This window comes from Triticum aestivum, chromosome 3D, assembly GCF_018294505.1.
Source record: "Triticum aestivum cultivar Chinese Spring chromosome 3D, IWGSC CS RefSeq v2.1, whole genome shotgun sequence".
In the NCBI taxonomy this organism is placed as follows: Eukaryota; Viridiplantae; Streptophyta; class Magnoliopsida; order Poales; family Poaceae; genus Triticum; species Triticum aestivum.
This window is the reverse complement of record NC_057802.1, coordinates 383,972,662-383,997,821: the sequence shown is the minus strand read 5'-3', so window position 1 is coordinate 383,997,821 and position 25,160 is coordinate 383,972,662. Positions and strand designations below refer to the sequence as shown.

The following is a 25,160-nucleotide window of genomic DNA, read 5'->3' as shown; positions in this document are numbered from 1 at the left end:
TAGCTGTACAAATTTAAAAGGACATGTAAGTGTCAAATAACTAGTTTGTATTCAATATGTTTTGGTCAACATTGAAGGCACTTACATTACCACTGTACGATTCATCCTGACTCATATAGTTGTCTCCGGGAGGTTGGTTCGCATTCAATGACGAGGATCCATTATCGCTACCGGAATCATCACCGGCGTATCCGGTTACTTGCTCCATCTATGCACATACAAATAAGGTGTGAGATCAATGCCAACATTCCACAACATCATCGCGAATACAGTAAATTCGTCAACAGTGACATGACTATGTGGCATGCATACAAATTTGAACATACAAAATCATTATGAGGTCATTAAGAGGTCACTACTCTCCTCTCTAATTTAGCTAAGTAGGGAATCATTTTGCATAAAAAATGCAATGGACAAATCAAAAAGAAAAAAAAGAGCCAGAGAACCTACTGTGCGCCGTCGAGGGGTCCTCGCCTGGGGTCGACGCCGATGCGCTACTGCCACCCACGTCGTGGAGGGCGCGTACCAGGACAGAACGTTGACGCGGGAGCGCTGGGCGTTTCACCGGTGAGACGGCGTGTGGGTGACTACGGACGTCGTCGGTGCTCGCGACTAGACGGGCACGTCGGGGTCGACGTCGTGACGTCGGTGGACCACGGCGACGTTGATGCCGCTAGGGTTTCCTAGGCGGGGATGGGGTGTCGGTTTCACGCGACACCGGTGACACAGCGCGTGGGTGACTACGGATGCCGCCCGACGTCGTGACGACGGTGGACCACGGCGGCGTTGATGCCGCTAGGGTTTCTGTGACGCCCGGATAATTAAGCTACAGTAATCCCACGTTAACGATGCCACGTCACCCCGTTTACTGTTGATAAACTCTCGATAGTTTAGAACCGAAACAAATTCAAAATTTAAATAAAAGCAAATAATAAAATTTTACAAATATTAAAACTAAAATGTTCGGAGTGAGCCAAATAGTCCATATTAAATATTGGTGAAGAAACCACACTTTTGTAAAGTATTTAACTGCACTATAGTAAGTAAAAATAGCAACAAAACAATTATTTAAATGCTTTTAAATACTAAACAAATGTTAATATAGTTTATATAATCACCAAAACTTTTTGGAGTAGGTGGCCTATGTTATTATGCTAATTTAGGAGTAGGGGTTGTATTTTTTAAAAACTGTTTTGCTAACTAAAATAAATAAAACAGAAAAGAAAATAAGAAAGATAAAAATAGAAAACAAAACAAAAGTGTAAAAAGAAAAAAAGGAGAAAGAAAGAGAGAAAGCCCCCTGGCCAACTGGACCATACGGCCCAGCTGGCCGACCCACCTGGCCCAATCGGCCAGCCCACCTATTCACCCCACTACACATACCCCTACTTCCCAGAAACCCTAACCACCCCACTCTCCCCCACTCCTCCCTCTCGCCGCCCCGTTTCTGGATCGGGGGAGCGACCCCCTTTCCCCCCCCCCCCCCCCCCCCCGCGATCTGGATCGGGAGCGCCCCAGCTCTCACCGCCTCGATCCCGCCGTCGCCCGGACACCCCGTCGCCGACCACCGCTGCCTGAGGTCTCCGCCGACGCTGCCATCTCCCCGCGTGCCTCGGCCTCCTCCTCGTCCCGTGCCGAGGCCGGCGTTCCTGCGCCTCGCCATCGACCCCGTCGTCTCGCCGCACTCGTCGCCGGCGACCCGGACGCCGCCCCTTCGTCGTCCTCCTCCCCGAGCCCACCGCCCATCCCCTACGGCCATCGTGAGCCCCTCCTCTCCTCCTCTCTTCCCCCCGCGCCCGTAGCTCACCCGCTCCGGCGCCCGTCGCACGCGAGCCCCGCTCACTTGCCGCCCTTGCCGTCCGCCGTCCTGCTTCGTTCTGCTCGCGGGCGCGCCCTGCCTCGCGCGGCCTCCCGCCCCTGCCACTCGCTGGCCTCGCCCTACTTCACATCCCCTCCCCCGCGCGTGACCTGGCCACTCCGGCCATCGCTCGCTCTGCCTCCCTCGCCGCACTCCGCCCGGCCTCGCAGCTTCCCTACTCGCCGGCGCTCCCGCTTGGGCGACGCCACGCTCGGCGCTCGCGCCCATCGGGCGCCCTGTGCTCGCTCGCCCGTCGCCCGAACCCACTATGGCCCTTAGGGCCTATGACAGCTGGGCCCCGCCCCCTATGGCAATGACATGTGGGGCCCATGCCCAGAACGTTAAAAAAAGGAATTAAAAATAATAATAAATAAATAAAATATCAATCAATTAATTAATTGATTAACTTAATTAATTCTGTTTAAATTAACTAATTAAGATTAATTAACCTAATAACTAGTTAACCTAATTAACTACTGTTAATTAGCTAAGCAGTCCCTAACAGGTGGGACCCACCTGTGAGGATGACCAGGTCAACGGTCAACGTTGACTACTGACATCATGCTGACATCATAATTGCCTTTTTCTAATTAAATTAATTCTGTTAATTCTAGAAAAAGATAAAATCCTTTTTAAATTAATATAAAATAAGCCGTAGCTCGGATGGAAAAACTTTGTACATGAAAGTTGCTCTGAACGACGAGACGAATCCGGATACGCAGCCCGTTCGTCCGCCACACATCCCTAGAATAGCAAACACGCAACTTTCCCCCCTCCGGTTCATCTGTCCGAAAATGCAAAACACCGGGAATACTTTCCCGGATGTTTCCCCCCTTCGCCGGTACCACCTCCTACCGCGTTAGGGCACACCTAGCCCCGCGAATTGACATGTCTTCCATCGTCATGCTTATGTTTGCATTATATTTATTGTTTCATCCCCCTCTTCTCTCGTTAGACACCGAGACCGACGCCGCTGCTACCCAGTACAACTACGGTGTTGACGACCCCTCCTTCTTGCCAAAGCAACCAGGCAAGCCCCCCCCCCCTTGTTCACCAGATATCGCCTACTCTTCTCTATACTGCTTGCATTAGAAGAGTGTAGCATGTTACTGCTTTCGGTTAATCCTATTCTGCTGCATAGCCTGTCATTGCTGCTACAGTTGTTACCCTTACCTGCTATCCTACTGCTTAGTATAGGATGCTAGTGTTCCCTCAGTGGACCTACACTCTTGTCCGTCTGCCATGCTATACTACTGGGCCGTGATCACTTCGGGAGGTGATCACGGGTATACACTATATACTTTATATACATGACACATGTGGTGACTAAAGTCGGGTCGGCTCGTTGAGTACCCGCAAGTGATTCTGATGAGGGGGGCTGAAAGGACAGGTGGCTCCATCCCGGTAGAGGTGGGCCTGGGTTCCTGACGGCCCCCGACTGTTACTTTATGGCGGAGCGACAGGGCAGGTTGAGACCACCTAGGAGAGAGGTGGGCCTGGCCCTGGTCGGCGTTCGCGGATACTTAACACGCTTAACGAGATCTTGGTATTTGATCTGAGTCTGGCCATTTGGTCTATACGCACTAACCAACTACGCGGGAACAGTTATGGGCACTCGACGTCGTGGTATCAGCCGAAGCTCTTCTTGACGTCAGCGACGGAGCGGCGCGCGCCGGATTGGACTGGAACGCCTGCTAGGCTAGGCCTGCTTCCGGCCACGTACGCAACATGCAGGTGTGCAATGGGAGATGGCCCTAGACCCCTGTGCGCATAGGATTTAGACCAGCGTGCTGACCTCTCTGTTGAGCCTAGGTGGGGCTGCGACGTGTTGATCTTCCGCGGCCGGGCATGACCCAGAAAAGTGTGTCCGGCCAAATGGAATCGAGCGTGTTGTGTTATGTGGTGCACCCCTGCAGGGAAGTTTATCTATTCGAATAGCCGTGACCCTCGGTAAAAGGACGTCCCGGAGTTGTATCTTGACCTTATGACAACTAGAACCGGATACTTAATAAAACACACCCTTCCAAGTGCGAGATATAACCCGGTGATCGCTCTCTAACAGGGCGACGAGGAGGGGATCGCCGGGTAGGATTATGCTATACGATGATACTTGGTGAACTTACCACCTACTCTCTTCTACATGCTGCAAGATGGAGGTGGCCAGAAGCGTAGTCTTCGACAGGATTAGCTATCCCCCTCTTATTCTGGCATTCTGCAGTTCAGTCCACCGATATGGCCCTTTACACATATACCCATGCATATGTAGTGTAGCTCCTTGCTTGCGAGTACTTTGGATGAGTACTCACGGTTGCTTTTCTCCCTCTTTTCCCCTTTCTATACCTGATTGTCGCAACGAGATGCTGGACTCCAGGAGCTAGAGATCCCGAGGATGATTCTACATGGAGTTCGGCTTCGAGGAGTAGTTAGGAGGTCCCAGGCAGGAGGCCTGCGCCTCTTTCGATCTGTATCCCAGTTTGTGCTAGCCTTCTTAAGGCAAACTTGTTTAACTTATGTCTGTACTCAGATATTGTTGCTTCTGCTGACTCGTCTATGAGCGAGCACTTGTATTCGAGCCCTCGAGGCCCCTGGCTTGTATTATGATGCTTGTATGACTTATTTATGTTTTAGAGTTGTGTTGTGATATCTTCCCGTAAGTCCCTGATCTTGATCGTACACGTATGCGTGCATGATTAGTGTACGGTCAAATCAGGGGCGTCACAGTTTCGTACGCGGGGATGGGGTGTCGGGATGGGGCGTCATTTTTTTCCTTTCCCGATCGCACTACCGAACCGCACGGTATGCGTACGACGCGGGCGTATGGGCCGGGACGTACACGGGCGGTCGGCCCTACGACGGACGGCGGGTACTGTGACGCCCCCGATTTGACCGTACACTAATCATGCACGCAAACGTGTACGATCAAGATCAGGGACTCACGGGAAGATATCACAACACAACTCTAAAACATAAATAAGTCATACAAGCATCATAATACAAGCCAGGGGCCTCGAGGGCTTGAATACAAGTGCTCGATCATAGACGAGTCAGCGGAAGCAACAATATCTGAGCACAGACATAAGTTAAACAAGTTTGCCTTAAGAAGGCTAGCACAAACTGGGATACAGATCGAAAGAGGCGCATGCCTCCTGCCTAGGATCCTCCTAACTACTCCTGGTCATCGTCAGCAGGCTGCACGTAGTAGTAGGCACCTCCAGTGTCGTAGGAGTCGTCGTCGACGGTGGCGTCTGGCTCCTGGACTCCAGCCTCTGGTTGCGACAATCATGTAGAAAGGAAAGGGGGGAAAGAGGAAGGAAAGCAACCGTGAGTACTCATCCAAAGTACTCGCAAGCAAGGAGCTACACTACATATGCATGGGTATATGTGTAAAGGGGCATATCAGTGGACTGAACTGCAGAATGCCAGAATAAGAGGGGGATAGCTAGTCCTATCGAAGTCCTCCAAGTAGCATCGCATAGCATAATCCTACCCGGCGATCCCCTCCCCGTCGCCCTGTTAGAGAGCGATCACCGGGTTGTATCTGGCACTTGGAAGGGTGTATTTTATTAAATATCCGGTTCTAGTTGTCATAAGGTCAAGGTACAACTCCGGGTCATCCTTTTTCCGAGGGACACGGCTATTCGAATAGATAAACTTCCCTGCAGGGGTGCACCACATAACCCAACACGCTCGATCCCATTTGGCCGGACACACTTTTCTGGGTCATGCCCGGCCACGGAAGATCAACACGTCGCAGCCCCACCTAGGCTCAACAGAGAGGTCAACACACCGGTCTAAATCCTATGCGCGCATGGGGTCTGGGCCCATCGCCCATTGCACACCTGCACGTTGCATACGCGGCCGGAAGCACACCTAGTCTAGCAGGCGTTCCAGTCCAATCCGGCGCGCGCCGCTCCGTCGCTGACGTCAAGAAGAGCTTCGGCTGATACCACGACGTCGAGTGCCCATAACTGTTCCCGCGTAGTTGGTTAGTGCGTATAGACCAAATGGCCAGACTCAGATCAAATACCAAGATCTCGTTAAGCGTGTTAAGTATCCGCGAATGCCGACCAGGGCCAGGCCCACCTCTCCCCTAGGTGGTCTCAACCTGCCCTGTCGCTCCGCCATAAAGTAACAGTCGGGGGCCGTCAGGAACCCAGGCCCACCTCTACCGGGATGGAGCCACCTGTCCTTTCAGCCCCCTCACCAGAATCACTTGCGGGTACTCAACGAGCCGACCCAACTTTAGTCACCACATGTGCATGTATATAAAGTATATAGTATATACCCGTGATCACCTCCCGAAGTGATCACGGCCCAGTAGTATAGCATGGCAGACGGACAAGAGTGTAGGGCCACTGATCGAACACTAGCATCCTATACTAAGCAGTAGGATAGCAGGTAAGGGTAACAACTGTAGCAACAATGACAGGCTATGCATCAGTATAGGATTAACCGAAAGCAGTAACATGCTACACTACTGTAATGCAAGCAGTATAGAGAAGGAATAGGCGATATCTGGTGATCAAGGGGGGGCTTGCCTGGTTGCTCTGGCAAGAAGGAGGGGTCGTCAACTCCGTAGTCGAACTGGGCAGCAGCAGCGTCGGTCTCGTAGTCTACCGGAGAAGGAGAGGGGGAAGAAACAGTAAATACGGAGCAAACAAAGCATCACAAAACATAAGGAGGCAAAACGCGGTGCTAGGTATGCCCTAACGCGGTAGGAGGTGATACCGACGAAGGGGGGAAACATCCGGGAAAGTATCCCCGGTGTTTTGCGTTTTCGGACAGATGAACCGGAGGGGGAAAGTTGCATGTTCGCTATGCTAGGGATGTGTGGTGGACGAACGGGCTACGTATTCGGATTCGTCTCGTCATTCCGAGCAACTTTCTTGTACAAAGTTTTTCCATCCGAGTTACGGATTATTTTATATTCATTTTTAAAGATTTAAATCAATTTATAAATTATTATTATTATTAATTTAATCCGAAAATGGCATTACTGCATCAGCATGACGTCATCAGTCAGCAGAGGTGTTGACTGGGTCAAGCTGACGTGTGGGTCCCATCTGTCATTGACACATTGCCCTAACTAACAGATTAGTTAGTTTAATTAGATATTTAGGTTAATTAAGTTTAATTAGTTTAACTAAGCGGGATTAATTAAGCTAATTAATTAGTTAATTAATTAATTTAATTATTATTATTTTTCTATCTTTTTTTAACGTTCAGGGGGCTGGGACCCCCCTGTCATTGGCCCAGGGGGCCTTAGCGGGCGCGTGGGTTACGGGCGCTGGCGATGCCCGACCAGGCGAGGGTCGAGCGGCCACTGACGAGCACCGGCGTCGGGCGACGACCGGGGCCACGGCGAGGCTGGCCGGGAAAGGCACCGGCGAGGCCGGCCGAGTGCCGGACTGCAGCAGAGGACGGCGGGGTCGCACGAGGGGCAGTGGAGGCGGCTGCAGGGCAAGGCGGCAGGGGAGCTGCAACGGCTGCGGTGGCGGGTGCCAGCCGCGGGGCAAGCGACGGCGCGAGGGGAGGTAGTGGCCGGCGGGCATGCAGCGGAGGGGAAGCGGGTGCGAGCGTCGCCATGGGCCGAGCGGGAGCACGACAAGGCCAACAGGTGACTGCAGGCGGCAGGCCACGCGGGCACAGGCAGAGGGCGCGGGCGCGGTCGGCGCGGGGCTCTGGGGGGAAAGCAAGGGCGGCCGGAGCGTGGTTGAGCGGGGCGCGTGGGCGGCGGTAGCGGCCGCAGTGACGAGCGCGAGCGCGCGCGCAGGCGGGGTCGCGCGAGGGAGAGAGAGAGGGAGCGAGGGCGCTCGGAGACGAGCGCGGCGGCGGGGCTCACATTGGGGCGTAGGGAACGGGGCAGTGGGGGTCGGGGTGGTGGTCGAGGACGACGACGACGGGGGAGGCAGACCGGTGGGGAGGAGGAGGCAGGCCGGCGAGGGCGAGGTGGCGTCGGGCGGCGAGCGGCGGCCTCCTCCTCTCGATCCCGATCCAATCAGGGGAGAGAGGGGAGATATTTACCTAGGGGAGTGGGGGGTGTCGGTGGTTGACTGGGAGAGGGGTGAGGGGATAAGGAGTGGGGTGGGTGGCCGGCTGGGCCTGGTGGGTTGGCCCAGTTGGGCCACGGTCCAGGTGGTTTTCTTCTTTCTTTCTTTTTGTTTGTTTTCTCTTTTGTATTTTCTTTCTTTTTATTTATTTTTTTTGTTTTAAATCATTTTAAATTATCTAGGCATTTTATAAAAATGTGTTTATTACACCATATTTACTTATGCAAAATATGGCACCTTCCGAACATTTTTGTTGTAAATTTTAAAAAACTTTTATTGTTGACATTAATTTGAATTTGAATTTTGAAACGGTTTGACCTAACGGGAGTTTATCAACAGTAACCGTGGTGACGTGGCATCTTTAACAGAGGTTTACTGTAGCCTAATTATCCGGGCGTTACAGGTACACAAATACATAATTTAATATGGACAATACTACCCCTTCTACGTTTATGGGGGGTGGGTTTTGTACCGAAGTACTTCTCATCACTTTTTCACTAATCTTTGACTAAAAACTACCATGTCGGGAAAGTGTCCGATTCACCTCTTCTAAACGCATTTCTGACAGGATGGGCCCACCTATCAGCATCAATCTTCTTCTTCCTCCTCCTCCCTCTCTCTGGCATTTCCTCAAACACCTCATGTGCATTCCGCGGTCTTCTCAATGGCAACACCCCGGCGAAGCACGCGACGGCAGCCAGCAGATGGAAGCCCAGCGTCCTGGACGACGAGGTCGCTGAGCCGCACCACATGGCTGCTCCCGGTCACCAGAGCCTTCCTCTCCTCCTCCGGCGCCAGCGCGCGCGCACACATGCAGCCGCAGCCGGCGCCGGCTCCCACGCACGCGGCGAAGCAGTCCGGCACCGTGCCCCCATGCGCCATAGCCGCAGCCTCGCCTCTGGCCTCTCTCAGACTCGCCGCAGCCTCGCCATTGAGTTGGCCTCTCTCCTTTTCATGGATTAATGGTAGGAGCTAGTCATGGCCGCCGCGGCGCCCGGGCTCGAGCTCAGCCATGGTCACACCCGGCCGTGCTTGCTGCTCCTGCTACTCCTTGCCGCCCGCTCCGGCTGCTCCCTGCTACTCCTTGTCACCGCGCCCGGACTCGAGCTCAGCCATGGTCGCGCACGGACGCGCTTGTTGCTCCTGCTACTCCTTGCCGCCCACGCCGGCTGCTCCCTGCTGCTCCTTGTCGCCCGCGCCTGCTGCTATTCCTTGCCGGCCGGCGCCGAGGGGTGCACCGCCGTCGTGCTCCGGGGTGCATCGCCGCGCTCTGGCCAGAGGAGCGCCGCCGCGTGCAATGGAGGGGCGCACCGCCGCCCTGCTGGAGGTCGTGCTCCGGCCAGAGGGGGAGAAGGAGGAGGAGGGTCGGCCGGGGGTTGGATGGGCCAGCCACCGAGCTGCGCGTACTCTCGCTCGCCGGCAACTACCTCGCCGGCGAGCTCTCGGCCGTGGGCACGAAGACGAGGTGTTTGTTGAAATGCCTAAGAGAGATATAGGAGGAGGAAGAAGATAGACACTGACGTGTGAGCCCAACTAGTCAGAAACGCGTTTAAAAGAGCCGAATCGGGCTCCTTTCAGATTTGATAGTTTTTAGTCAAGGATTAGTGAGAAAATGATAGTTTTTGGCATAAATTTATAAAGTGGTAGTTTGTAAGCATGGTTCCACGAATTGTGGTACTCCCTCCGTCCGGGTTTATTAGGCCCGAGAGCAAAGAACGCAGAGACTGCTTTTATAAGGCCGCTGCAATTACGAGTTTACTTTGCCTCGATTACTCACCGCATGCTGTACAGTCATTGGCTGGAGGTAGGCGTGATTAAGTGCAATTAAATCGAAGCATGCAACCAGCTGCATGCCTTTGCAGCGGGCAAGTGCTAGACGTGCCCTTGATTGGTTGCATGCAGAGACGAAGCGTTAAACCAGCTGGGTGGAATAAATGCGAGCTAATGGGGGTTGGCTACTTGCATGCTCCGAAATCAGAGGCTGTTAGAGTTAATACATTGCCTTGGTCCTTGAGTTCTTGTCGAAGGGCCCAATAAACCCGGACGGAGGGAGTAGTTTTTTGTTAAATACTGGAAGATGACGTCTTTCCAAACCAATCTGGGGTTCGGGGAGGCAGACATACTCCGGGCGATTACCGATGAGAATCTCATCGGCAGCGGCGGGTCGGGACGCGTGTACCGCGTCGCGTTACCCGCGTACACCAACCGGTACAACGGCAAGGCCGGCGCCGTGGCTGTGAAGAAAATAGGGAGCGCCGGGAAGGTGGAAGAGAGGCTGGAGCGCGAGTTCGAGTCGGAGGCCGGCATCCTCGGCGGCGTCCGGCACAAGAACATCGTCAGTCTCCTGTGCTGCCTCTCCCACGCCGACTCCGGCGACAAGCTCCTCGTGTACGACCACATGGACAACGGCAGCCTCGACGGGTGGCTCCACAGGCACGCTCTCCCCCACGGCGCCGGGCACTCCGCGTCGTCCGGCGAGGGTGATTTGGACTGGCCCACGAGGATCAGAGTCGCCGTGGGCGCCGCGCAGGGGCTCTGCTACATGCACCACGAGTGCTCCCCGCCCATCGTTCACCGGAACGTCAAGACCAGCAACATCTTGCTGGACTCCGAGTTCCGAACCAAGGTCGCAGACTTCGGGCTGGCCACGATGCTGGTGCAGGCCGGCACGCCCGACACCAGGTCGTTCGGCTACATGGCTCCAGGTAAGGAACCAAACCATCCCTGGTCGTCACTCGTCAGTAGCTAGATTTTCACACCGTCATATGCTGGTGTGCAGAGTGCGCTAACACGACGAGTGTGACGGAGAAGGTGGACGTGTACAGCTTCGGCGTGGTGCTCCTGGAGCTCACCACCGGGCGGGCCGCCAACGACGGCGGCGAGGACGGGTACCTGGCGGAATGGGCGTGACGCCTGTGCCAATCAAGAGGAAGCATCCCCGAAGCCACAGATAGTCGCATCAGATACGCGGGGTTCTCGGAGGAGATCGAATTCGTGTTCAGGCTAGGCGTGATGTGCACGACAGTCGCCGCCGTCGTCGCGGCCGAACGTGAAGGTCGTGCTGCAGATGCTGCTCAAGTGTTCCGAGCAGACGCACCAGAAGGGCAGGGCGACTCCGCTCTTGCAGACGCTCCGGGAGTACACGAGTGACTTCGACAGCACTGTCTGAATTAAGGAGCGACAGCGCCTGTAAGCAGGCAAAGGATGAAGCTCATTCAAGTAGTACTACAAGTTTAGCATACTGTAGGAGAGGAGAGGGTTACAATTCCAAACCTAGCTCCACATTCTTTTGATTGATTAGCCAGGTTAAAAAAAACACCCGCAAAAAAAAGGTTAAAAAAAGATTATTTGACTTACATTACCCACATCCCATGGTAGCTGCACATGGTGGAGGAGCCATTTTCAGTTTGGAAAAACTGAACATGTATTGCATATATAAAGTATGTGGATCACGAAACAGAAGAAATCATAAATGTTTCGATTATGTGATATACCACCCTCCTTATTCTGAATTGTAGAAGATCAGATGCAGGTCTCCTCTGTTTGGTTCGCGACATGGCATCGCAACAGAAACTTGCAGGTTTAGGGAAAAAGAATTGGCAGGAAAGGAGCGGCGTCATTCTAACCTCCGCCTCCGTTTCCACCTTCCCGCGGTTGCAAACGAAACTCATTGGCACAAGACTAGCTATCGGTGGAGAGAAATGGCAAAATAAGTGATCCAGGCGAAAGCAAGAAGCTGCGCCAGGAGCTCACTCCCTCTCCTAGGACTACTCGACGACATTGTACTGGGAATGTGAGGCCGCGAGAAGGGCGGCACCGATGCCGGAGCCGTCGTTGGCCATCTTGACGACGACCGACGAGGCTGCCGCCTCACCGAGCAGCTCCGCGACCGTCGCTTCGACGCGGGAGCTGAACTTCTTGTAGTGCTCGTAGAGGCCTCCATCTATGGCGACGACGGTCCTTTGCTTCGGACTGCCGTCAGTCGGCGCTCTGTCCCTGCCCAGCTTCTTCACGATGCCGTATATGCCGGCAGCAGCCAGGCGCGCGCCTCTCTCCGCGACCTTGTCGCAGACGTGAAGGGTTATGTATCTTGCTTCCAGCGAAGTATCGGCAACCTAGATGTAAGTTCAAGCATGTGACAAGGAGTCATTGGTTGTTGAAGGTCAGGTTCAGCAATATCCTCTCTAGAGTATATCTATCATCATATTCATACATACCCCCAGGATATCCTTCAGCTTAGCACCAAGGTGCTTGAGATCATGTGAGGTGTCATGATGCATGGCTGACATATCCGGCGTCCTGCAATACCACAATTGAAAGTTACTACTGGTTAATAAAGTTTCTTCCTTCTCTCTATGTTTGGTTTGATGTGAAGTTAATGGAAAATTCAGGTGGGCAGTTTTTCTGCTGCCCCCCGGTGACGTTTCAAAAAATAAAGTTTCTTCAGGTTAAGCACATTAGCTTCCTTCATTAACTGCGATCGATTGGAATGAATTGTGTGTCATGATATATCACTGGAAAAGCTTTTCCCCCTTAAATATCGTGTACACTATACGCTCAAAGCATGGAATTTACCTCTTTCATTAGGCCTTTGAGCTATTCAAGCGAAAATGACGGAATATCATTAGTTAATATGCCCATAGTCAAAGCCAAGATGCTATTCTTTGTGCCCACTGTATATGTGTACTCTGCTGATTCACTCCAAGGACATACATTGTCATCTACTCCCTCTGGAAAGAAATATAAGAGCGTTTAGAACACTAAAGTAGTGATCTAAACGCTCTTATATTTCTTTACAGAGGGAGTAATTAACTGACAGGAGAAACCCCATTTCATTTTCATTGAAAGACAGAACAGAGCGTCACTTCTTCGTGAGATTAGTGTATGGTAGGGCCTTAAGGGGACAGTGACAGAGTTTTTTTTTCCTTCTTTCATTTTGTTTTGTTTTGCGTAGTGGGAGTCTGGGAGCTCCAAGGTCCAAATCCAGTAGCCACAAACTCGCGATGGTTATACTGGAGACCCTTATGATTAGCAAAGTTTATGATAAACTTCTGAGCTGGCTGGAAAGGGCTGATCCCAAAGCATACAGAAAATTTCAGAAAACTTTGCTCCATGCGCTAGAAAACTAAAACGGAGTCGAAAAATGGAAAACATTACAGACAGTTGCCTCTAAATTTTATGTTCATAAATAACAGTGTACGCAAACTATGGAGACCAGACCTACCAACAAAATACTGCCAAATGCCAAACTGTTAACCTATTGATTCATTAGTTTCATATATGTACAATACAACCAAGAGTACAAAAATATACAGATAGAACCATAATAAATAACATAATTTAGAGTAAGTGTGTCACACAATATAGATTATATTGAATTATATTCTTATTTTTTTTCTATTAATAAAGCTAAAGATTCAATGGGTGGGACATGGAAGCGCACCTCAGTACAAATAGTTTCTCCAATTTTGATGGAACAACATCACCAAATAAGGAAGCATCATGAGCCAGCCTAAGCAAGATCCTTCGCACAACCTCTCCAAGATACATGCCCGAAATCATCTTCTCATACATCTGAGGCAAAGAGTGAGACAAGATGACACACCCACACATAGCCAGGAATAACCAGAATAGACAAACCATACCTGCTCGCCGGGGTTCAAACTTTCAAAATCCAAGGCAATATCGTAGTCAGAACGGGGAAGCTTGTCTGACTTAAAGTTCCCCCATTCCATGTTGATGACCTGCAGCATGCCAAAGATCAAAATCGAATTGTTGAATTATCAACTGAAGTGAATATCATACTACAACACAAAAATTGCAGTGGATATATATACGACTGGACAAGGTGCAAAAGACCTTCAGTATTCCAAGCACACAAAGGAAGTCAGACACTAACCATGTTTCCTGATCTAGGTAGTGGTCCCTTCCATTTTGGAATTGCATCTACATGCTCAACATACGCTGCATTTGTCCCAGTGCCCAATATTACAGCAGCGACGACATCATTATCAGCATATATCCCACCAGCCAACGTGCCCACAGTATCATTAACCTGCGCAAAAATGTTGTCAGATCTAGTGACGTAGAAATTATCTAGTGATGTAATAAGTGGATAACATTTGTGTTCCATCAACATAGATAACCTAAAAGATCAATGCCATCATCAGAATGCATAGGAAATTGAAATGTTTAAGATGCGACATAATTGAACGAACAAAGGAGCTTCCGTACCAAAGCTGTAACTTTCATATCAAGCCCCTGCCTCTCCATAGCACTGCTCAATTCAGCCACCACATCTTCCCCAACCTGATCGCACAGAAATCAATCATAGAGAACACCAATGCAGTCGTCCATTATCTATTACTAGTATCTTGCTAAAAACAAGGTTAAAAGAAGCTTCCATGTTCATCCTAAGATGGTAGAACTTCTTGTAACAATGAGAGAAGAAAGAGAAAGATCAATACAGCTTATTTTAGTGGGTCGAGATTATAATGATATAGATTAATCAGAAATGTTGACAAGTACGCGTCAAAAAAAAATGTTGAGAAGTGTTACAACTCTATAAGAAAAACATGTCTTCTCCAGTGATAAGCATTCAATTGCATACAGAAACCACTCTATTTCAAGCATCGATATATGTCTTTTTAGTACTAGCTATGCAGTAATGCAAGCAGTTTGGCTAATTATATTACAAAAACAAGGTTAAAGGCCGCCTCTAGGTTCACCAAGAGGATACAAATCCCCAAATTAATCGGATAAAAAGGAAACAAGAGAATGATTTCTACTGCTTATTCAGTGAGGCCAGATTGTAAGGATGCAGTATACAGAAAAACTTGAGGACTAGTATAGTCATGTATCAAATACAACTCTGGTTTCACGGATATATTAATACATTTTAGTACCTAACAGCACAACAGCGATGGCAAATCGGGTATATATATATACATATAGTTAAAAAGATGTTTAAAGTTGCCATGAAATAGGAGGAAAGGAAGAGATCATAACTTATTTTGGTTGGTCTAGACTCCATACTATAATAAGACTGCACATGAATAGTATGGTTGTTAGTCCTATTTAGTAATTTAGTATACTGCAGTTGTATAAGAAATATAACGCTACTTTTGGCTACAGATTTGAACTTGCCTATAAAACACGAATCTACTTTTCAATATAAAATTGTGCGTTGTATCAGTTAGTTATGCTTTTGTGAGAGATCTATGGCTAGTTACACACTGGTTAGAGGATATTTGATGGTAGACAGAAATACAATGAGTTTTGAGAAGGATATCTATCACATCAAAAGTAATCTTTCTAGACATGATCTATGTTATGGGCTACACATGTTCAAAACCGAAACAAAACATAGTAGATACTAATATTGGATAAAAGACACTTCTAATATTCTGAAGAACAGTGCAAGGTGGTTGATTGCCACTTGTCAGGGAGAGTACTCAAAAGTCAAACTCTAGGAGAGCCCTAATGCTATAAGATAATTTCTGTCCAATTAATAAGTCTATTCAGAGGAACAAAATCGGAGAAGTTTAATTGCCATATTAAGATGAACAGGAAAATTTCATAGAGAAAATGTGTTTGATAAGAAATTTCGCTTTTGAGCAGGCCATGGTCGGCAAAGATAACGGTAAGAGCTATTAGTTTATCATTCTCTCAACCAAGTATGTACTGTGATAATTTGATTTTTACCGTGCCATTGATGCAAAATCCTTTTGTCCACTTAACGAGGGTGCCTGACGATATCGATGTTTGGTGTACTGGGAAAGAAAAGGTGAAACCCAGTTCCCTATGCCTGCCCTCAGGCAAGTGGAAATCGTCTCCTTCAGTCTCAACAAATCTTTCTAGCTCAGCCGCAATGAAATCAAATAGTTCCTGTATTTGTGCTTTTGTAAGTAAGTAAACCATGTAAAAATAAACAAGAAATCTGATACAAGGGACTTAGCAGAGCAATCAAATGCACTTACGGTGGAAGTCCCAACCATCAGATGAGGTGGAATGGGCACCTCTTCATATTGTTGGACAGCACGTTTCTCCTTTCCTCCAAGCTGAACCCGTAGAACACGAAAGTTGGTCCCACCAAGATCCAGTGCATAAAACAGCCCATGCTCATCCCTGAAGTAGTGGGACAAGTCATTAAAGCAGAGGAAAGATGAGCAGAAGATTTCAGAAAGAGATAATTCAAGATCTTTCACTTTTGGCCGGACACATATTATGAGACTTTTAGTTATGCAATTAGAGTTAACATACTACTCATGGGTTCATGTCTGAAACGTGTCTTCTAAGTTCCACATATTTAGTTCTCAAGTTGTTCATGGGATTTTCATAGACGATTGTCATCAAATACTCCCTCCGTCCCAAAATAAGTGTCTCAGCTTTGTACTAACTTTAGTACAAAGTTGTACTTCCTCCGTCCCAAAATTCTTGTCTTAGATTAGTCTAGATACGGATGTATCTAATACTAAAACGTGACTTGATACATCCGTATTTAGACAAATCTAAGACAAGAATTTTGGGACAGAGGGAGTACTAAACTTAAGACACTTATTTTAGGACAGAAGGAGTACTTCCCACTCCAGATTTTTCAGTCTCCAACATATCGTAGAAACAACAGTATAACACAATCAAAGTATTTCTTTTTAAGAAGGCAACATCATTCTAATGGACAATATTTGAGAAATCGGTAGTATAAAATACGACATACAACAAATTTTCGATGCCGACTAAAAAAAAGAACACGCACACAAACACTCATTACCTGGATCCTGCCTTGGAAAAAGGAAAAACCCATACCTTAATGGTGCCTTGATAGTAAGCCCGACAAGTGGGTAGGAAATACAAATGGTCCATTCATTAAGAGAACTAGAGAAGGCATGTGGGTACACATGTCTCTACTCATCCTCCAAACACTACAAACCGAACAGTATGTGACGTTTTTATTTAAATCCTTGTGTTCTGAGCCATATCATAATTCTTCATGCAGGCATATTATATGATCAAAACTGATAATTGAGCGTCATGTCGGAAGATATTCACAAATTGCTGAAGGTGCACATAGAACCAACAACCCGGCGAGGAAAAAGCAAAAACGGATCCTTCTTCCAGAACCAATATGTATCATAGCAAGTTTAAAAAAAAAATCGAACCTTATTTCGACAATTCCCTTTTTCTTTTCCTTTTTCAAGTCATGCTCCAAACCGCCTGAAGACTACAGAACTCCAAACCGCATGAAGACTACGCAATTCCCAGCCAAGACTGACACAAAAACGGACGTGCCGCTCATGCCACTCAGCGATGATGAGAGGAAACCCGAAGAAGCAGAGGAGGGTATTACCCGGTGGGCAGATTGTCGACGTAGCTGATGAGCATCTTGAGCGGCGCGTGGGGGTCGGCGCGCAGCCCGCGCTCCATCTCCTCCACCATGGCGTCCGCGATGCCGCGCAGCAGCGGCGTCGGCGTCGCCAACGTCTGCTCCAGCTCCTCGATGACGTCGGCCATCTTCTTCCGCCTGCTCGCCTCCGCGTCCCGCGTCCTCCTCCTCCTCCGCGACACCACCACCGCCACCCCGACCGCCGCCGCAGCCGCGGCCGCGGCGCACACCACCACCGCCGTCCCCGCGACCGCCCCCTTCGCCATCGCACAACCTCAACCAGTCGTACCAGGTCTGCTTCCGAGCTGGGGGCTGCGCCGCTGCAGCCTCTCCCGCTCTGTCCTGCTCTCCCCAGTTCCGCTTGCGCGAGCGTGGGAGCGAGAGTGGTACGAGGGCCACGAATCTGTCGTTTTTACAGGCGAATAGATCCCCTCGCCTTTGGAAGTGTTTTACGGATGTACTCCTGCTCGTGAACGGACGCGAGTTCCCGAAGGTGCGCCCGGACGGCCAGGATCGGTCCAGCGGGGTAAAAGGGGTGGCGCCGGTGCATGCCTTTCCCGGGCTTTTGTGGGTGCGCGGGGTGTAATCTCGAAACTTTTACGAGGTTATTATGTGTGTGAAAAGATGCAATAGGAGAGAGAATAAGGGTGTTATCGTAAATTGCAACTCAGCGAGTAATCATTTCTGTCACAGAACTGGAAATTAGGCCCACCGCCCAGGAGAAAGGAAGTGATTAGTTAAGCGGAAGCGAGCAGGAGAAAGCGGCTGCAAGATACGGGGTCACGTGCGGATCGGGCCCACTGTTAGGGGCGGCTGACGCGACCATGACGGCGCGGGTAGACGTGTCGCAAATTTGACCTGTGGATAAAATCATTTCACAAAATAAACTGTTCCTAAAAAAATTCACTCAGCTGACTTTTTGAGTGGTGCCGACACGAAGGCGCCACACTATACTGCCAGCGTCGTAAATTGCATCCCTAGCCAGCGTCGCACCGGGATGATTTGAAAATTACTAAGTCAATGTGCATCGACTGAGAATTATACAGTGTAGCGCCTAACGTCTAGGCGTTGCACTAGTGGTCACATTGACTTAGTAATTTTTAGGCAGTCCGAGATGCGATGCTGGACAGATGTGTAGCGCCTGTCAATCAGGCGTTGTACAGTGTAGTGTGACGCCTTCGTGTCGGGCGCCGTTCAAAATTGTCAAATTTGCCTCGAGGCAGCGCCGGGTGAAGAATGCGTCGCGCTCGGCCGTGGGGTCAAGAGCGGCAGGGAGCGAAAGAAAGCGCCAACCAAGCCATTGCCTCCGCTCCTATCCCTCTCCGGTACAAAACAGAATAGCGCCTCGGTGATCGCACCCTATCGCCGGCGGCAGCGTCGCGTGGCCAAGACGCGGAACGGCGGCGACCCGCACGACAGCATGGGGCACGGGGGTGGCCGACGCACCGATTGGATGGATGCGCCGCCGTAAACCACCAAGAGGGCAGGGCAACCCACGTTGTGTCTCGCCGCTTTTCGTTTCTGTAACGTGCTATACAGTCTTGCACTTCAATGATATAAGATGCTACCAAACCAATTCGGAAGAAGAAAAAGAATATGCTACCTAGGCACCTAGCCACGCCTTTTCCAACTGATGAGGAGCGGGCGGAGATCCGGGGAGCCGCGGAGGTGAGGGCCTGCGGGTGCGGCTCGAGCAGGTAGGTACAGGTTGGACGTGGCTGGCTGGGCACGGTTGGAGCATCTAAAAACCGGAGCGAACCCAAAAGAAAAAGGCAAAATAAACCCCACGCGCGGCATGCACAGTCAGCATCAACTTTGAGGAAAATACTAAATGGGGTCAAATGTGTCACACACACTTGCCTAAATTGAGATTTTACACACAAACACGAATTTTGGAGGTAAAAAAGGAATTCACTCTTGAATTAAATGCCTAAATAGCGCCACAAGTTTCTACTAGTATATTCCTATGCTCCACTTACCTTATTTTAAATGGCTTCTCCACACTTCAAAAAGTCACTTTGGAACTCGGGTGCATTGGAGCCCTATTTTTTGAATTGTGCCAAAATGCTATTTTTAAGTTTCAAAAAATTCTGAAAACAAATCAACATGTTTATATGAATCTATATACACATGTGTAAATTTTGATGCTGAAATAAGTAACCATGTGAGTTACACAAAAATGACAAAATCGTGATTTTGGAAAAATGAACAGTGCATGCATTTCACTATTTGGAAATCACCATTTTGTCATTTTTGTATAGGTCGCATATTTACTTATTTCATCACCAAATTTTACACATGTGTAATATACATCCATATGATCATGTAGATTTTTTTTCAGAATTTTTTGAAACCTTAAATGTGGTTTTCAAAGTATTTAAAATAAGGTCCTCCAATACACCTGGGTTCCAAAAATCCACTCTATTCTCCACTTCTCCTATGACGAACATAAAAAAAAGCACAAGAAGGCCCATTTACCTTCTTAAGCAGCTCGGCGCAGCCAGTCTAAGGGTGAGAGTTACTAAGAGCATCTCCAACCGTTGGAGCCCCCAAGAACACCACCGAACCAAAAAAGTTAGTGTCTTGGGGGGCCAAATGCTTCATCTGGCCGAAATAGGAGTGCATGGGGAGGGCATCTTCCCAGCCACACCCTACCCAACCAAAAGTTTGTAAGGGAAATGATTAAGTGGGCCAAGAAAAAGGACATGTGGGGAGACACGATTCGCCGAAACTAACGCCGACGCCACCAAGAGCCCCCCAACGCGTTGGGTTTCGCCTGGGTTTGCCGGCACTATTTTGACGTCCTGGGGAAGGGGGGCGTTGGGGGCGTGGCTGGCCGTTTTTCGGCAAAAAGCGTCGCCGAGCCTAGAGTGGGCGGGTGGAGATGTTGTAAGGTTTCACAATGCAGTCGGGCGACAAGTGCTTGATCTGTGATACGTAGGGTGTTGCTCGAGGCAAATCTATGACACTCAAGGTTTTAGGCCGGCGCCGACTAAGGGGGACAACCTCGGATGTCAATGCTAGGGCTTAGCTTTTGGGTCAGAGCCGACAATGGTGACAACCTCATATGTTGTTACGGAGCATGATTGGTTTGCTGCCAATATTTGGCTAGCCAAATGTTGGAATTGCCAAATATTGGCAATACCAAGACTTGCCAAATATTGACAACTTTATGTGAGATAGACAAGACAACTCGGTAACCAATCAAGTAGTAGCCAATATTGTGAATACTAGATGCCCAATATGTTTTAGATTTGATGAGGATGGTGGACATTGCTTCCTGAAATGTAAAGATGTGAGAAAGGTGTGGGGCATAGCCCAAATGGAACATATCAGACTGAAATTGTTACCATGCACTAATCCTCAATGCCTCCTGGAAGAAGTGTTTAAGCTAAATGAAGAAGAATGTCTAAAGGTGTGTACATTACTTTGGTTAATTTGGCACCAAAGAAATAAAGCTAATGCAGGAGATAAAATTAAATCCTCATTTGATATTTTGTCTTCTATTAGTCACCATACTTATGAATACAGGAATCTCAAGTTGAGGAGGATGACCCAGAAGCAAGCAAATACTCAAAAATGGACGCCTCCACCAAGTGAGTTTCTGAAAATAAACACCGATGGTGCATTTCATGAAGTTACACATACTGGAGGGTGGGGGTTCACTGTAAGAGATGATTGTGGAACGCTTATAGCTGCAGGTGCAGGAAATCTGGAACATATCTCTGATGCCCTACATGCTGAAACACTAGCACTTTTAAACGCGATTAATGCAACAACCAACATGGGGTGTCACCAAGCCATCTTTGAGACGGACTCCAGGGTACTGAAACAAGCAATCTCAAGTCAGGACTACGACCTAGCGCCACTTTGGAGCTCTGTTCCAGAAGATAAAATTTCAAATGAGAGTCGGTTTTGATAATGTAAATCTGTATGTGTGTCCAAGGTCTTGTAATAATGCAGCGCATGCCTTAGTTGCACATGGAACTAGTTTAGGGAATGGCACCTATGAAATCTGGTTAGGCCAATTCCCTAATGTTGTAATGAACTCTGTAGCTGGTGATTTAACCAGCAGTCTAATGTGATGGAATACCATTTGTTCCCTTAAAAAAAAGTAGTAGCCAATATTTGGCACAATACCAAACATTGGCATGCCTATTTTTGGCACCAAACCAATTATGCTCCTTGTTGGAGGCGTCAACTACTTGCTGGGAGTCAAAGTTGGTGAAGCAAGTGTGATGAGGATGGTATTGCGAACAACTGGTAGGGTTTGCAATATATGTTGAGTTTGGGCTTGCTTGTGTTGTCATGGCTCAGTGTATTAACGGTGGTCTTTGCCTAGTTTTAGCTAGGTAATGTGCCCGTTGTGCTTGTTTCCTTAATTAAATTTGTATAGAATGGCAAAGCTCCTGCCCGTGCTTCGAAAAAAGAATGAATCGAAGAAGCCCTCAAAGACTTTAGCAATTTAGATCTAGGAAGAGTCTTAAAGGTAAGTACAGTAGTCTCCTCAGAGAGTTGTCTCCTCATTGCTTCTTTAGTACTTGCAGGGAAATGTGGGTTTCAGAATCAAGCATACTTCCTAGCCTTGTTTGATACTCCCTCCGTTCGGGTTTATTAGGCCCCTTTTCATTTTGAGCCAAAGTTTGACCATTAATTTAATTAATAAAATATAAACTATATACGAAACTACACCATAGAAAACCTCTTTCAAATGCAGATCCAATAATATACTTTGTGTAGCATAGACATTATATATTTTTAGTTAAATGCATGGTCAAACTTGAACCCAAAATACAAGGGGCATAATAAACCCGAACGGAGGTAGTACCAAGATATTTGTTGAACTGGCTGGAAGGAAAGAAGTGGTAGAAAGAATCCCATCAATAATTGGAAAGATGGCTAGGTAATGGAAGACTACAAGAATAAAATGATACCCATGAAGATATACATCCTACTGGCCTACTGGGGTATCCTAGCCTGGGAAAAAGTCCCGCTGAAAATTAAAAGATGACGGTATAAAATACTTGCCAAAATGCCACTCTTTTATACCACTGCAAAAGGAGTAGTTTTACGTTTTGATACTGTGGGGATCTTACAAGGTAGGGGTATCTACAGGCATGCATGAAAATCGGTTTCTCATTTGAAGCACAGAACCTCAATTTCCAAATAAAATACATTTTGTCTTGAGATCTTCACTATTTTTCTGTTAGTAAATCTAGCAGGAATAATGTCGAGGATGTAGCAGGATAGAACAGGATCATCATCCTACCTCTTCACGGCTGTCAAATTTGTTGGATCACTTCTTTGCAATTTGCTCGAAGAATTCATCACTTGGGGTAACAGGAACAAGATAATTTCCAAACAGAGAATCAAAGCTTTTGAAGCTTCCCAGGCATCCCTCGTGCTGTGCTTGAAGGACAGCAAATATCTTTGCCTCTCTAACTTTGTTGAGATCCACTCTTGCTAGCGGTGTACCTGAAACCTGGAAAAGTGGTGTTAATATCAAGAAAGGATGTTATGAGAAATCAAAAAAGAGGAGAGAAGGTATAAGTTGCCAATCAACGTGTCAGGAATTTGAGCATACCGATGAATTGGATGATGCCGCCACTTTGTCCTTATCAACAGCAGTTTGAGGTGGTCTGCTCCTGTGTTCCAAAGCACATCAAAAAAATATTTACCATACTAGACAAGAAAGTAAAGTGATGACAAATTACAGTCAGCAGCAAGGCATAGTCAACAGCAACAAAATCGATGCTCTTAGTAACTAGTGAGTGCAAAGCAACAGTGAATTGCAAAAAAGAATGGGTAAGGAGTAAGAGATCAAATGCACAATTTTCTGATGGTACAAAACATTTTCATGGTGACTGTCAGTGCATCAAGTCATCAATTAGCATACGGTTGGTGTTGTTCTCAATTCAGGCAACTTAGGAGGTACACTTCTAGTGCATTCAGGTTGATAATGTCATTGAACTAAACACTGACAACCAGATACAGATACAGGCACACAAGGTAAAAGTACTAACTGAATGGCTAGTTTGGTGCAATGATTTAATGGCGGCAATGACTTGTAATAGCTATATACAAAGGATCTATAGAACGTGACATAGACTGCACCACGTTTTCAGTTATGGTGCATGCTTGGAGGAATTGAATGAACGGAACAATGGTTGAAAGAGTGATAGAAAATATGTGCAGTTGATATTTCGGGATCAATCGTCCCAAAGAATTCACCACTGGGACATGGGAGCTACTCTTTCTGTCATCAAATTACCCACTTCCCCACTCAATTGTGGACGATACCAAACATTGCCTGAAAATTTATATGTCCAGGACAGAAATGCAAAAGGGCCCGATATTCGCCTCAATCAACAAGGACCCATGGGAATATCGAGACTTTTGCCAGAAAATAGATAAACAAGCACATTGCCACATTCCAAAGGCCCTTTCAAAGAACACCAAAACCTAACGTATAGCGATGCTCGTCGACAGGATCAGCTAGTCGGCAGGCCAGTCCGGAATCTTTACCTAAAAGAACACTACACCTGTAGCCACCCCACACCACTGGCACGCCCCACAACCAAGGTCGGAACCTTTGCGATTTCTTCCCGAAACTAAAGGACGGCGCAGCGCGATCGTGAGGGATTAGGGGAAAAAAATTATATGAGACCTGGTCTCGTAGAATTCTTTTCCGGGATTAGGCAAATCATCCACCAGATTGGGGAGTTGGAAGCACGCGGCAATCATGCTGAGGATAATCGAAAGGGTCGCGAGGAAATGCGCGCTGGGTACCTCCGAGACGGTTCGATCTTCCGCCGCTTCGGTGCCGGCGGCTGCGCCGGCGCCGGGGAACCAAGTTCCGCTCCCTCCGCCGCCATGCCTCGAATTCCAGTCTACTTGGTGGTTCGCAGGCCTGAGCCCACAAATACTTGTTCCTCGGGCCGAAACATAAAACCTATATAATGAGCCGGACTGTGTCATTGTTGGACCTTGCAAACTGCCTCTTTGATAAGTGGGGCCCAAAAAATTCAGTAACACATCAGCCCGGAGATCTTTGTTTTCGTCCCCGTAAACCTGGTGATGGTTGAATAAAAGCTTTGTGCGTTTGCCTAAAAAAAATTGCGGATATGAATATTCTCGAAAATAAAAAGTTGTGGATATATTAGCGAGAATGTCTAAAAAAAATGTTCCAGATACAATGCGGTTCTCCAACAGAAAAAAGATCGAAGAACATTTTTTCACTCTAGCTATATGTAAATTGCCTATTTTTTAAATTTGGGAAAATCAATTGCCTTTTAGGCTGAAATTTTGACTTGCTTTTGATGGGGTCAGTTGATTTTTTTTATGCGCTTGAAGCCTGTTACCCGCCTGTTTAGATTTTGTGTTTTTGCTATTGTTTTTCGTTCTTCCATTTTTAACCATTTTTGTGGTTTTTTCAGATGTTGAGTGGGTGTAATGCACACATGCAAGCACTATACAACATGTGTGTAAATTATACTCCTACTAGAGTATATAAATGGCACTATTATATACTTATTATTTGCATATTATAAAAAAGTGACAATTGCAATGCAAAAGTTGTGTGCAAGATTTTTTAGTTTATTTTTCATTTTCTTTATTTTTAAAGGGTAATATCAACGCCACTAATTCATTATTTTTTGAAAAATATTATTTTCCGGATTTTCTTTTGAGGATACGTCGCTGCCTTTTATTAACTAAACGGCTTCTGCCGCAATAATGTCACAAATACAAAGCTGGGAAATAAAAATGCAAGTCCGAAACTTTCTCAGTCCGGTCGGCCTACCATGTTGAGTTTGATCATCAGTTTGGACATCATTACTCAAGCTCTAACAGCCCGAGTAGTGTTCATCTG

The 25,160-nt window shown here is 47.9% G+C and overlaps 2 protein-coding genes and 1 pseudogene across 2 annotated transcripts; 1 reads left to right on the top strand and 2 right to left on the bottom strand.

Annotated features, from left to right (window-relative positions):
* Positions 1–10,028: 10,028 nt before the first annotated feature.
* LOC123079059 (receptor-like serine/threonine-protein kinase At1g78530) lies at positions 10,029–11,169 on the top strand (annotated as a pseudogene).
* A 184-nt stretch (positions 11,170–11,353) lies between these two features.
* LOC606367 (hexokinase-6) lies at positions 11,354–17,727 on the bottom strand. The gene is made up of 9 exons (XM_044501731.1): positions 17,255–17,727; positions 15,888–16,035; positions 15,613–15,795; positions 14,143–14,217; positions 13,808–13,963; positions 13,554–13,652; positions 13,352–13,482; positions 12,126–12,207; positions 11,354–12,023 (listed from the first exon to the last, which is right to left on the bottom strand). Exons 1-9 carry the CDS (start codon positions 17,554–17,556, stop codon positions 11,676–11,678), a joined length of 1,524 nt encoding a protein of 507 aa, XP_044357666.1. The 5' UTR covers positions 17,557–17,727; the 3' UTR covers positions 11,354–11,675.
* A 4,681-nt stretch (positions 17,728–22,408) lies between these two features.
* Positions 22,409–24,237, bottom strand: LOC123074708 (uncharacterized). Its single transcript, XM_044497478.1, has 3 exons — positions 24,080–24,237; positions 22,875–22,935; positions 22,409–22,772 (listed from the first exon to the last, which is right to left on the bottom strand). The coding sequence occupies exons 1-3, from the start codon at positions 24,163–24,165 to the stop codon at positions 22,587–22,589; spliced, it is 333 nt and encodes a 110-aa protein (XP_044353413.1). The 5' UTR covers positions 24,166–24,237; the 3' UTR covers positions 22,409–22,586.
* Between the last annotated feature and the right edge of the window lie 923 nt (positions 24,238–25,160).